At 43.5% G+C, this 14,668-nt stretch overlaps 1 protein-coding gene across 1 annotated transcript; it reads left to right on the top strand.

Moving 5' to 3' along the window:
* Positions 1–3,220: 3,220 nt before the first annotated feature.
* ACADS (acyl-CoA dehydrogenase short chain) lies at positions 3,221–13,707 on the top strand. Its single transcript, XM_054996320.1, has 10 exons — positions 3,221–3,305; positions 4,863–5,026; positions 5,759–5,908; positions 6,103–6,214; positions 6,726–6,877; positions 7,236–7,406; positions 8,675–8,812; positions 9,494–9,589; positions 9,739–9,795; positions 9,907–13,707. The coding sequence occupies exons 1-10, from the start codon at positions 3,257–3,259 to the stop codon at positions 10,057–10,059; spliced, it is 1,242 nt and encodes a 413-aa protein (XP_054852295.1). The 5' UTR covers positions 3,221–3,256; the 3' UTR covers positions 10,060–13,707.
* The last annotated feature ends 961 nt before the right edge of the window (positions 13,708–14,668 follow it).

The raw sequence follows: 14,668 nt of genomic DNA, 5'->3' as shown, positions 1-14,668 counted from the left end.
CTGGACAAGAGACTACTGTCAGGACAGAATATGGGGAAACAGAATGGTTTCCAATTGGCAAAGGAGTCAGACAAGGATATATATTATCTCCCTACCTGTTCAACCTCTGTGCAGAGTGTATCATAAGGAAAGCTGGATTAGATCTAGAAGAAGGTGGAGTGAAAACTGGCGGACGGAACATTAACAATTTGAGATATGCAGATGACACCACGTTACTGGCAGAAAATAGTGAAGACTTGGGTTAAAGGAGAAAGCATCTAAGCAGGATTACAGCTGAACATCAAGAAGACAAGAGTAATGACTACTGAGGAGTTACACAATTTTAAAGGTGACAGTGAGGAAACTGAAATTGTTCAAAACTCCCTCCAACTAGACCTTCATGTATCTGAGTCAGACAAATGCCTTTGGAAAGCATGATATCTAAAGAGTCATGTGACTTCTGTAGATGGAGATTCTGGATAGCTTTCCTGGCTCATGATATTGGTGATGGACTCTGGCATGTTTAAGGCTCACACTAAGGCTGTTTTCCAGAAGGTGCAAGAAATTTGTATCTACATCCCCATCACTGGGGGTATAGCCATGTTGTTTATGCATTCCATGGTAATAAAGCTTCACTGGTGAACAGGGTTGCATTTTTGTTCATCTCTGCTGTACCAGCTGCCAAGCACTGTATGTTGCATGGCAGCCGAGCAATGTTTCGATTGGCAGTGACAGATGTGAACACCAGAGCTTAACTGGAGCCAAGGCATGGTGCTGAAATAAATATTGGAAAGATATTAAAGAGGACATGTATGCAGGTGTGCAGAGACCATTCCACAGCATAGCAAAAATTGGGCACCAGGTGGTTTTTCTCAATCGATTTAGTCTGCCCCATTTCAAGTAATGCTGTAGTGAAGCTGGGGTTCTAGTTTTAAAAAATAATTTGTTGCTGTCCCCTTGTGCCATTACACCATTCTCCTGACACCCGCAGCTCTACCCCAGAGAGAAAACTGGGCAGGGGAGGGAGGAATTGCCTCATTAGTAGGATTGAAAGCATACTAAAGAGCTTAAATGTAGCAAGGAAATCCTTATTATATATAGATCTGATGACCATAAAATAACTGTTCTTATTCAGCTTAAGGGTTTCAGATGCAAACGATTCAAAGGTGCTAAAATATACATAGATATTTTGTCCATTGCTATATATATGATGCAAAAATGGCAGGGGGTGAACTTTTCTGCTTTGACATGGAATCTTCAAAAGTGGGGAGGACTCAAGAGTTGCAGTTAATCTCTTTGTATGTAACTTTCACCTAGTTTATGCTAATTCACAAACTTGCAGTCAACTTTGTCTCCAGTGACCATAATCATCTTCAGCGCCACTCAGTTCCAGCCCCTATCTACCTATGTAGTGAGGTGATAGCCACACTCAAAGTACGGCTTTGATGGTGCTAAGTTTCAGGCAAGATGAGAAGGGAGAAAATAGTATGCATGTTTGGTCTCTCCTGATCAGTGGATGTTCTCTGATGGGTAGACGCAAGTCGGGTCCTTATAAATAGTGCTGGATTGGGGATTCAAATCACCTGGTACTTTAGCTGTTTTCCTCTGATGTGTTAACCAGAACATTCCTTCCTCACCTCTGATCAGGATGCTGGTGAAATGTTATCTCCATCTGGAACAATCAGTATGTGCTAGATGGCTCTGGTTCTGCCTCATTTTCCCTGCTTATCTTCTTCTACATTATCTTTGGCATTGTGACCTTTTGCACACTTGCAGCAGAGCACTCATACAGTAATTTAGCAGCGCTGGAAAGCACCATAGCTTAAGACCGTGCAGGACTGCTGGACTTTGCTCTCTCCCTGGCTAGTAAGAGCCAGTTGAAACAAAAAGGTGGTATTCCACTTTTGGAAGACTTCAGGACTTTGATAAACCTCCTTGGAAAACAGCAAGTTTCAAGTCCAGTAGCGCCTTAAAAACCAGCAAGATTTCTAGGATATAAGCTTTTGAGAGTCAAAGCTATTACCTGGAAACCCCGTAGGTCTTTGGGTCCCTCCTCTATACCATGTTTCTGCACAAGTATGCACTAGGTTTAATGTGCATCCTACAGACACACATCAGCTGAAGGTTACTGATTTTTAAAAAAGAGCTCAGACAAGCTCAGGGCACCCCAAGAGGAAGGAACATCCCTGCCTTTAAGGTGCAACTGGACTCGAATCTTGCTCTTCTACTGCAGATCAACATGGCTACCCACCTGAAACTATATCCTTGGAAAGGAGGAGCAGGGCCTCTTTTTTTTTTAAAGGAGAAAGCAAAAAGTATTAAGCTCTATCTAGAAGTTTTACAGCCATGTTACCCAGGCTGTTATATTTATGAACTCCCAGGGAATCAATCGAAGCTGAAAAGGTTCATCCTGAGTGACTAGAAGGGAGAATATGAATTAGATAGGAAACCCTGTCTGCATTTCTCACTTCTCTAAATTTGTTTCCTTTATGGATTATATCACTCAACTCTTGTGCATATTGTTTGTATTAATAATTTTATGTTTAAAATAATACATACTTAAGATCATCAAAAAGTTATATGTATGGTAGATGCATTTGTTAGAAAATTAGATTAAAATTTAACTATTAGTAGACAGCACATCTAAAATAAAATATTGCTACAGAAACCAAAATGACAAAATCAAATATTAACATTCAAAAGATGTACAACATCAGAAAATGAGTTAGCCTTAAGCATCCTTCAAATATTAGAGCCAAAATGCACACAGTTCCTTAAATATTAGTAAAAACAGCATGCATTTTTATTCAATTTATGTTCTCAGAGAAATATGTGCACATACACTTGTCTACAATTCACAGCATCTTTAATAAAATGGTTCTGTACCAAATATAACAAATGGGGACTTTTAAAAATTCTGAATGGTTAGTGTTCTCTGTTATATGACATCGTTTTAATGAAGGATAATAGAGACTGAACCTAAGGTACCGGTGAGGCAAAAACAAAACAAAGCAGAAAAGTTGGAAAAAATGATACGTCGCCTGGGACGGCCGGTGCCGGTCAGAATGGATCTAGAAGATGGACTGACAGCTTTACCTGCTCAGGGAATCTCACACGATAACTTCTAGGGACCATCTTAACCGAAAATCTCTCAAGTCTATTTGTGACTGGGCGGGAAAAGCCAGGAGCTTATTAATACTAATGAGGAGGCGGAGGAGGAAGGGCGGCGCGAGGAGGCAGGGCGGGCTGGCTGGCTGGCGCTAAGTCCTTCCTCGGTATGGCGGCGGCCGCTCTCTTGGTGCGGCGATGGGGCTCTGTAGGCACAGGTGAGGCGGGAAAAATCCGTCGCCCCCTCCTCGGCGCTGGCTCTTGGTACGCGCCAGTGGGCGTTTGCAGTAGGGGTTGGCGCGTACCGAGAGGGCAAAGAGGGGTGGGAGCTTCGGTTGTGAGGGGAGTTGACCAGAGGCGGGGGTTGCAGGAGAAACACTTTTAATAAGAGGAAAGCGTTGGAGGCTTTGAAGGGCGTTTAGGCGCAACCTAAACCGAGTTACTTCAATCTAAGCCCACTGATGTTAATGGGCTTAGATTGGAGTAATTCTGTTTACGATCGCGCAGGTTGTGTTGTTGTGTGTACATTTGGCCTATGGAGAATGACAGCGCAGGGGGCATGGGGAGCGTGGCCTGGAGCTGGTGGGGGAAGGTCGTAGTTACGCTAGGTGCTGTACAATTAAGATCAGCAAAGCAATCTCAGTGGGGTATAATGTCATAAAATCTACCAACCAAAGCTACTAGTTTCTCCAGGGGAACTGATATCTCTAGTCTGGAGATCAGTTGTAATTCCAGATCTCCAGGCCCACCCTGGAGGTTGGAACCCCAAGATGATAGCAACAAACCACTGATTTTGCTAGAAAGAGAACACTGACCTATCAATTTCTTCCAGCAAAGGCAGCTTTTATCATTTTTCCCCTTATAAAAAGTACCCCAAAGCAAATGCAGATGGCCTCCCATATAGAGTCAACACATACCAGAGATTAGGAAAAACAACCTTCCAAATTTGAGCTTCTTGATAAAGTAATGCCAGTAACAGTTTTTCTAATGCTCCACTGAGTGGCAAAGCAGGCATTTGAGTAATCTATAAGGACAGAACCATCCCAGAAGCGTAGCTCAAGTTTTCTGTATGATGGTGGCAAAAGGCTCTTGCAGTCTATCCCTCAGGTCATTTAAATGTGTCAGTGGAATGTCTTGGGCCATCTCTGGATAAAGTACTCTTGATCAGCAGGAGATGGTCCATTTGGAGAAAAATTCATAAAAGTCCAGAAGAAATGGTAAAAGGCAAAGGTAGCTTGGGTTAGGAGGAGGCTAGGTGATCTAGTCTGTTGGTGACACAGAGGTCCTATCGTGTTCAAGTTTGGGGAGAGTGGTTGGGATGTAAGAAAGCATGCTTCACTCTGTCTTTGCCCCAGTTGACATGGAAGGTGAGATCTTTGAGAGGGACACAAGGCACTGTTCACCTTTTTTCTCTTTTGGCAAGGAACCTTTGGGTGTGCTCCTTGTTGATCCCTTTCAGGTTGCAAATCTCCAAGCAATTCCCTTGCTTGTAAAACAGTGGGCATTGTAAAGCCATGCCCAGGGCAGGGTATGTGTGTGTGTCAAAGTTGAATATCCTGGGAGTGAGGTTGTTTAGGGATTTACTACACGCTATTTTGGCAGCTGCACTAGATGTGCCATTTGGCTAGTTATCTTCCTCTCTCATCTCTGCCTTTGGTTCAGTGCTCGGTACTTTAATCTTGTCCTCTTGATGAGCTGAAAGAATCTTGCAAAAACTCATGTCTGACTTCAACAGAGACTTTTTTCCTCATCTCATCATGCTTTTCCTTTTGCAGTTCAACCTTTCCAATGTTTGCGACAGCTGCACACTGTATACCAGACTGTAGAATTGCCAGAGACTCACCAGATGCTCCGCCAGACATGCCGGGACTTTGCTGAAAAAGAGCTGGCTCCCATCGCTGCTGATCTGGACAAGGAGCACCGCTTTCCTACAGATCAGGTACAGAACGCTTGCCATGGGCAGATCCTTGTCTAGTCATCCTGAGTTTAATTCAAGGTACTGGCTATCACATACAAAGCCTTCATGGCCTTCATCCCTCATATCTGCAGGACTGCCACTCTTACTGTGCTGTGCCATGACAGAGCAGACCCTCCTGCAGGTGCCGCCCTGCTAATGGGCAAAATCAACAACTGCCTGCATTCTCTCTTGCCCCAAACTTATGGAATGGCTTGCTTGATAAGGTTAGAGAGGCTCCCACTGTCCTAGCTTTCTGCAAACCATGCAAAACTGAAGTATTCAGGAGGACTTTTTAACATAGGTAATTAGAACTGTACTATAACAAAATGTTTCAGAATGATGCTTTGGTTAAGGGATAGGGACTGTGGATCATACTACTGTGCATAGTATGTACAGTCTGCTTGTCAGTATGATCCTGCTGTGTAATTTCTGCATTATCTTCTACGTAATGTGTTGTGTTAATGTTTATGCTTTTTCCAGCTCAGTTTTCAGATTTCTGTAATCTAAACCTTAATTGCTTTGTTTATTGGATGCCCCATCCTGTTGATTGTGTTTGACCCAGTGAGAAAGTCAGACTATAAATAACATAAAAAACAAGAACAGCTGAATTCTGCAAATTCCACTCAAATGGCTTCAGTGCGGTTTTTAATCTAGACATTGTCATTTCAGCCTCTCCTCCCTTAATGGATTTTGTCCCCTGTTTTCTCTGTCCAGATAAAGAAAATGGGGGGTCTTGGATTGCTTGCTATGGATGTGCCTGAAAAATACAAAGGAGCAGGGCTTGATTACTTGGCATATTCCATTGCTGTGGAAGAGATCAGCCGAGGCTGCGCCTCTACAGGCGTCATCATGAGCGTCAATAATGTAAGAGGACTTTCTGCTGTGTGGGATACCCCAGAGTTCTTCTCCTGCTTCTGGAGACTGGAGCTTCTCTTCCGCTTTGAATAGTGCAAATATCTATTGTGCTGCAGGGAGAGCCAGTTATGAGGCATTTTGTTAATGAAGGCTTATCATTTGAGAGGTTAAATGAAGGTCGCTTTCATTTTATTTGTCTTAAGTCCCTCTATTTAGGACCAATTCTGAAGTATGGGTCTGAAGACCAGAAACAAAAGTGGATTGCTCCCTTCACCAGTGGGGACACAGTTGGTTGCTTTGCCCTTAGTGAGCCAGGTAACTTGGGCATTCAGACTCTCCGATGCATTGTGACTTTGCCCTGGGGCAGAGAGGTTTGTGGGCTAGAGCTTTGCTCACAGAAGGTAGTATATCTTGAGAGCTAAGAGAACTGCTGGGCGGGGTGTTAAATGCTGGTCAGGAGGGAGTAACAGCTGAAGTGGGGAGGTGGGGAGAACCAGCAGCAGAAACTGCTTGGGAGTTACTGTTGATGAGCAGTAAAAGAAAGAAAAAGTACCAACAGCAAAGGCCCAGTCTAGCAGGTGCACCTATTTGATGAAGAAAAAAATAGTCTCGGAGTCTTGTGCAAGCTCCTGCATTGGGATTCTGTGGCTGTCTAAATGTAAGTGAGCCATATTTCCTAATTGCATTAAACACATGGCACTTTTAATGTAAGTGATTGCTACAACCAGTTGGTGTTGGGGCCAGCGGAAGAGGCTTCCCAACCCCAGGCTAAAACAACAACAAAGGTGGGCATGTCTGGTTTTGTCTTGCACGATCCCTTATCAAGGAAATGGCAGCGATGCAGGAGCTGCTTCAACGGTTGCTCGGCTTGTTGGTGATGAATGGATCTTGAATGGAACCAAAGCCTGGATCACCAATGCCTGGGATGCCAGTGCAGTTGTGGTGTTTGCCACCACCAACAAATCCATGAAACACAAGGTGAGAGTACTCAAAATGGGTATTTTCGTGACAGGAGCATCACAGAGCTTCACAGTCACAAGTTCAGAACAGAGCACCAAGAGCCGAAGATGCTGGCTCCTGGGGGTTCTCGATCCTTCTCGATCCCAGAAATAATTGCCCTCATTACAGTAAATCTACTCTGGCTTTTCTTCTGCCTGATGGCTGGTCCCTTCACTACTTTGTCTGGGGAGAGGTTGAGTAATGGGATGAGCTTGTCCCATGAGCATGAAACTATGTACCTATTGGTCACTTGGAGTAGCCTATGCAGCCTATTATGCTAAGTGCAGCATGCCAGTTGCATGGTGCCATGGACTATACTGAAAGTTGTTTTTTGCAGGGTATTAGTGCCTTCCTTGTTCCAATGCCAACCCCAGGCTTGTCCCTGGGCAAGAAAGAAGACAAGCTGGGGATCAGAGCATCATCTACTGCCAATCTTATCTTCGAGGACTGTTGCATTCCCAGGGACAACATGCTGGGGGAGCAGGGTATGGGCTTCAAAATTGCCATGGTGAGTGAATTTATATCAAGGGAGTACCGTTTAATGGCACGTTTGCTTGGCACACAGGGTTGATCTCTCCACACTCCCTATGGATAATACAGGACTATTATATTAGCTGAAAGCTGTGATGGAGCACTGCTTTGTGGGGGGGGGGGTAGGTCTTTGCATACCTCCTTTGCTATAGCCATCTTCTCTGTGATACAACATAGGCTTTAGGCATTCTTTCAAAGGTCTTTGTGATAAAATGCTCAGTGGAATAGGATGGGTGGAAAGAACAGTGGGAAATGAGAAATCCCCTTCAGTGTCACATAGCGTGCTCCTAAGCAGTGACTCCCTTGTCTTTCAAACATTTGTTTTCAGTGAGAGAGTGCATGTTTTTCTGCAAAGTATATCATGCAAACTCTGCCATTAGTTAAGAACAAGAGACCAGACATACAAGGTAGAGAAATAGGACTGGCTCTCTGTTGGGGCTGGAGGGCTATGATGTGCCACTGTTTCTTGGGAGAAGATAAGAATAGAAGCAGCGTAATCAGTGTCTGGTTTTAGTGTCCAAAGGGAGGGACCATATCTGCATTACAAGGGGGCTAATGAACAAAGCTGCCTAGTAACTAGGCTTGCCACTTGCCTATGTGCTATGGGTAAGCCCCCACCACCACCTGTGAGAAACTACAGAATGGGAATAAAAATGGATTCCATAGTGATGCTTTGGGAATGTCTCTATGGTTTTTACCATTTCGGAGGAAATCCTAGAATGTCATCTGGAAATGCTGTTACATCTTCCCAAAACTCCATCCTTTCCAAGTAGTGGGACAGTCCGTCATGCTTAGTAATGTCTCCTCTGATGGATGGATCTTCAGGGTCTCAGGCTAAGAAAAGTCTTTCCTGGTCCAACTATCGGAAGTTCTGTAACTGGAAATGCTGGGCATTGAACCCAGAACCTTTGGCATTTAAATTTTGTGGTCTCTTTGAGAATTCTAAGGATCCTCTTCAAAATTACAGTTCCCAAGGTTCTTGAGAGGGCAACAATATCAATTTAATACAAAATAACATAATTAGTACAGATCTATCCTGCATCTCTTCACTTCCATTGTGATTTAGTAGGGAGCAGGACACCCCAGGGAACAACACTAATAATTGTTGGTACTGACGATTTGGGATTCCCTGAGTAGTTTCCATTCCCATATGCTTTGGAAAAAGGAAGTGGGGTTTGGAAGAACCCTGAAAGATAATTCTCTCTCTCTTTTCTCCCCTTCCTCTCCCCCCGGCTTATCTTTTAGCAAACCCTGGATGGTGGCAGGATTGGCATTGCCTCACAGGCCCTGGGAATTGCTCAGGCAGCTCTAGACTGTGCTGTTGATTACTCTGAGAAGAGGATGGCCTTTGGCTCTCCTATCACTAAGTTGCAGGCCATTCAGGTATTGTTGCTAACTGTGTTGGGAGTGCTCCCCCCTCATTACTGAAATTTATTAAATTTTTTCTCTTCTTTTTTGGAGATAGAGGGTTGAGGGAGGAGTGTATGTGTTGGTATTTTTAAGAGACACTTCTTAAAGGCAAGTTGGATCATGAGAGTTCAGCACTGTACGTGGTTTACAAATCAGACTGTGGTTCTTGGGGGCTTTATTACAGATGGTTGGACATGGAGGGAAGGGGGTTTATAGACTAGTCTTCCTGTCTTGTCAAACAATTTGGTACCTGAGTCAGACCATCCAAAAGGAACCCCTACCCACCCATTAGAGAACATGGACTGTAGTCTTCTGTGAAGTTGGGCTATGCAAGCCCTGCTGAAATTAAAGAGCTGCACAAGGAGGGAGGGGTGCAAGCTTTCAAAGGAGCAAGAGAAAGACCACAATAGCCACTTACATCAATACTTCCTACTCGTGTTTCCACGTACATAAGATCTTGTGCAACCACTTTCTGGGCACTGTAATATAAATGGAGGAAAGTGCTAGGCGTTGCATAAGGTCTTGCACAAGCAGAACAGTGCAAAGTCCATTTTACATTTCTGCTTGCGCTTCAGTGGATCCAAGCTAATGTTTATTAGCATGTGTAAAAAGTGCTTGAGGGCAGGTATAATTCAGTCATCTGTATATGTGCAGTTCAAGTTGGCTGACATGGCACTGGCACTTGAGAGTGCTCGTCTGCTGACCTGGAGAGCAGCTATGTTGAAGGACAATGGGAAGCCGTACAGCAAGGTAACATATGTTGGTGGAAGGGGGAGGGGGGCATGTCTTGCGGGCATCCAAAACTTCTGCAAGGCCCAGAGGTGTGGGGACAGCTTCTAGGGCAGTGGGCTTTTCTGGTCCGCAGCAACACTGTCCCAACTGTTCTTTTTAAATAACAGGAAGCCGCAATGGCTAAACTGGCTGCTTCTGAGGCTGCAACTGCCATTTCCCATCAGGTAAGCGGCACTGTGCTTGCAGTGACGGAAGAGCAACGCAGCAGCTGTATTGTGTATGTCTCGCTCATTTGCGTCTATTTTGAACTTACAGACCTGGTGCTTTGATTTCAGGCTATCCAAATACTAGGAGGGATGGGCTATGTGACAGAAATGCCAGCTGAACGGCACTACCGTGATGCTCGAATCACTGAGATCTACGAGGGAACCAGTGAGATACAGAGGCTGGTGATTGCAGGGCAGCTGCTGAAAGAGTACCGAGGTTGAAGTTGCAGATTTGGGCAGGGGGGCTTGCACTTAAGTGCCTCTAGTAAGACTGTATTTCAGGCAAAAACACTTGTCATCTGGGTGCCAGTAGGCTAGCCGTCTCATTTGATTGCTGACCTTTTACAGGACTATATAGACGGCCTGTGGGTCAGGCTTCTTGGGAAATTTTGATGGTTCTGGAATGGTAGGAAATACAGCTGTTAGGCTTAACAGTGGCTAATCAGAGCACCATAAACTTTTAAGAGGGGTCCCAGAGTTCATTGGGGTGAGTCTGTTTGGCTTGATGCTCAAGCCACCTTACAAAAGCTACGTAATATTTATTAGGATGGTGGCTCCGTGCTGCAGTTGAAAGCAAGCAGGGAGAAACCCTTTCCCTCTAAGGAAAACTAGGAAGAGTGACTTTTCCCTTTCAGATGGTCTGTGTTTCCTTGTACTATATGTTCTGATTGTATTGAATGAATTTCCTACTACTGAACATATTTGTGTGAAATATTTGAGCTACTTGAGCAGCTGTCAAGCATGCTTGAGAGGGGGCGAGGGTGACAGGGTTATGACTTGCAAAGCATGGGAAGGAAAATGGTACTTTGTACTGTCTTTTCATTAGTTTATTTTGGAATGAAAGAGGGAACAGGATGGGGGTACTGGTACTTTTCTTCCAGTGCTGAAGAGCTTCTCCACTGCCCCGATCAGAGCTTAGTTATTGAGGCTGCATAGTGAGAGCAGCTGCAGGATTTAGTTTCTTTCTGCTGTAGCCAGTTTATTGGATTATTCAGTATGCTTGAACTTCAAGCTGAAATTGGTGTCAAGGTACCACTGTATTGCATATTAGGAGGATACAGTACACTGCCACACATTGTTAAATCAGAGCAGCAACAATTTGCTGTCAGTGAAGGGTTCTAAGCTCAGAATACCTGTTTTGTAGATTTTTGCTGCTAGAATAAGAATCGTTTTAATGTTTCACAAAGCAGTGGACATACCTTTAAATTACTGGATTTCAAGCAGATCAGAGTGTTAACAAAATCCATATAGCACACACACAGCCTTAGTGGGTTGTAATCATCCCTGCCTGAGAGAGGTTCACAGCTCTGGTATATACCCATACAAAATGAAGGGCTTGTGTATTGCTATTGTTCCTAGGCAAAAAGATTGTGCAGGTGAAGCTCTCCCTGCCTGTGGCTGAACTTTTGGGTCTATGGACATAGGAGGCCTTCAGCCTCTCTCAGGGAAAGAGAGTAGGCCACCACCCCTCCTTTCTGAAAACATCAAGAAATTCTGTCATTGCCCTCAGAGGCTAACACTTTTCCGTTGAGAAAAGTAATAATTAAAACTGATTATGACACATACAGCTTATTCACCCATTGTAGCCAAATGGAACCTTACACAGGCAGAGGCAAAATGGCTGTGAGGCATTCAGAGGTAACTGAGGCAGAACTTCCCTGAGACAGCTGCCTGGATGCAACTGGAAACAATGTCAGAGTGTGTTCCTATGTTTTGCTGGGGGGGGGGAGGAGACACTGCTTTAGCTTCCGAAAGTGGATCAAATGATCACAACCTATTCCTTTTTCCAATGAAAAAAAGCTCCTTCCCCCTTTTAACAGAACTGCTACTAAGGGGGGGGGGCGCGGAAACCCTCTCAACAACTGTTCACGTACCTGCTCACACTCAGAAAGAAAAGTTTGCTATAGCGCCCTAGCACTAAATCACTAAGCTGCTTTCTGAATTATGCAAGAAGCATAGCTTCTAGGACAGTCCAATAGTTTTATTTTCAAAAACAACAGAAGATTCTAGGCCTTGTGGGTGAGGCTAACAGCTCCCTGGGCAAAGAGTTCTCTCTCAAAGCAATGTGAGATCTCACACAGAGCGCTAGTCGCTATTCCGCCATGCCTGCAGAGTTCCTACTATCTTAAAAATTCCATACATCTTTTCCATTGATTTATGATTGAATCGAGCATCTTGCTGAGAACTGCAACTAGTCTCTCATTAAACAATTTCTCAAAGAAAAGTGACAGATCAAACCATTTTTACAATTAGGGCCAAGTTAGAAGTGATGAATTATCCTTGAATGGCAAGTGAACAGACTCACATGTATGCCTCCCTGTTCACTTGCATCACTTCTAGCTTGGCTCTTAGCGATCAATATAATTTAGCTTGCTGCAAGCCTGGTAGAACTGGGTTTTAATCAGTCTCTAGAGCAGGGGTGGTCAAACTTGCTTAACGTAAGAGCCACATAGAATAAACATCAGATGTTTGAGAGCTGCAAGACATGATGCATTGAAGTGACTTCAGATGAGGAGGTGGGTTGGGGGCGTGTCCTGAAAGTGACATCACAGAAAGGAGTAGGGTTTTGGTGCAGTATGCTAGACGTGCCGGAAGGGGTGGCGCTTGGGAAGAGCCATCACCTGATCTCTGATTTGAAAATGACATCACAAAAGTGACATCACATCCTTGCTAGTCTTCACCCCAAAATATTTTCTGAGTCAGACTTGGCAGTCCCCAACATTTTTATTGAAAATATGAAAGACGGAAGGAAGGAAAAGTCATGGAAAGAAAGGAGGAAAGGGAGGAAGGAAAATAAACTAGACTAAAATAAAATGTATGGCCACAGCAATACTCAGAGACCTCCGGGAGCCACACAATATGTCTAGAAGAGCCATATGTGGCTCCCGAGCCGCAGCTTGGCCACCCCTGCTCTAGACTTCTTTTCCCAGTATCCTGTCTACATCAGAAAAGTAGCAGACAAGCTACACATAATGGCTAAATTTGCCAATATAGATGCATTATGGTTATTCCAATTTATTTCCAACAAGTTTTTGTTTCTGGTGCTTTAATATAGATACAAAGTTAAAGCGCATCAGGAAAAGGGGGGGAAATCCTTTAAAGCAATGAATAGCCTCTGCACCAGTTCACACCACTGAGGGGTGGTTTTCTGTACAAACAGAAATGTTTGAATATGTAGCTAGCAAATAAGAGCTTCAATGTCAATAGTAATAGGAATGTCGTCAAAGCTATACAGTGCAGAGTTTGCACGTGCATGCTGAGGTAGCAGATGCAACGCAAACGTGCAGTCAAACTTGCAGTAAGTGAAAAACATGAATGTTTTCCAGCCCTTCCTGTTGTGGCCAATGCTGTAGTCACATACTTTAAAGCAGACGACTCCCTCTGGAGACAGATCTTTATTATAGGCCATTTTAACTGCTGCATGTATAGACTTCCTGAAGGAGCTGGCCAGTGCGGAAAAACAAAAAGCTCAATTAAAAATGAGTTAACACTACAGTACAGGTATCCCTGTGACCCATGCTGCAGTGAGTGGGGATGGGTTCTGGAGATCAGGTCCAATTGTAATAGATACCAACAATGGATTCAAAAGGATTAAGCATGACTTCACAGTGGCAGCACCTGCACCACTAACCAAGATGTTAGTGGTGAAAGTGACTGTAGGAAATGACAGAACTGGAATCAGAAACTCCCTAATTCAACAGTGTTGGGAAACTACTATCAGCTCTCTCTCTTCTTGTGCACTATGGGGGTAATAATAAATCTGACAAATGAATGTAAACATTACTGAAAATAAAGTTTTGAACATGCTAAAGTGCTCTATAACTGTTCACCAAATAAAAGGCTTCTCACCAACACCTGGACTACCCAAGAGAGGAACCAGACTTAAATACCAACTTTGTCTCCATATACACTTGGGTAATACTGTTGCAAGACATAATAACATCAGCTGCACCATCCAGGGCTCATCAACTTACACATTATCCAATTTAATATATGCTACCATGTGCCAACAATGCTCTTCTACTGTCTACAGTGGACAGATGTATCTGTCTCTGTGTAAAAGAATCAATGAACATAAATAGGACATAAAAAGCCACAGCATCCAGAAACCAGCAGGAGAACATTTTCATCTCCCTGGACATACTGTTACAGACCTGAAAGTCACCGTACTACAAATAAACTTCAATGGGAATATACAGTGTGGAGGTGCTGAATTATAACTCATTAAGAAATTAAACACATCATCCTGGTTTAAACAGACTTGGATTTCCTGAGTACAATCTCTAATAACTCTACAGGACCCACTTTACAGAAATTTTATTTGGCTTTTCTTAACATATTTTGCCAGTATATGTAAATTTTCACTTAAACTTATTATCTCGATTATCTGTTTGAATCTCTGACCTCTCATATCATCCATTACTTCTAACTGCTAATTCTGTTTCAAAGACACAAAGAGTTCATACTTCGAAGCTTTTTAACTGGATTCTTTCTGCCTTTTTTCCCCTCACAAAGAATTTACACTTGTTTCATGACTGAATTCACACTCTGCCTTAACTCTTCCCCACCCTTCGTAATCTTCCTCTTAAGTAGAATTCCCACGTATCTGAAGTGAGCTGTGACTCACAAGAGCTCCTATTGAAATAAATGTTGTTAGTCTTTAAGGTACCAGTGGACTTTTTACTTTGCTACAACAGATGAACACAGCTACTCCCTTGCAATCACCAAATGAACATAATTATAACCTTCAGCAAGCATAGTCCACAATGTATACAGTGCTTCAATTCTCTCATTTTGGTGCTCAACATTACAGGCTGGAGAACATGAACTG

The sequence above is a fragment of the Eublepharis macularius genome, chromosome 13 (assembly GCF_028583425.1).
Source record: "Eublepharis macularius isolate TG4126 chromosome 13, MPM_Emac_v1.0, whole genome shotgun sequence".
Lineage (NCBI taxonomy): Eukaryota > Metazoa > Chordata > Lepidosauria > Squamata > Eublepharidae > Eublepharis > Eublepharis macularius.
This window is presented reverse-complemented; position numbering and strand designations above follow the sequence as displayed.

Bases quoted from the DNA above. Each gene is read 5' to 3' on its own strand.
- ACADS (XM_054996320.1), top strand. From the start codon at position 3,257: ATGGCGGCGGCCGCTCTCTTGGTGCGGCGATGGGGCTCTGTAGGCACA. The intron at 6,215-6,725 runs GTAACTTGGGCA...TCCCTTATCAAG, and splicing joins CTTTGCCCTTAGTGAGCCAG to GAAATGGCAGCGATGCAGGA. The intron at 9,590-9,738 runs GTAACATATGTT...TTTAAATAACAG, and splicing joins ATGGGAAGCCGTACAGCAAG to GAAGCCGCAATGGCTAAACT.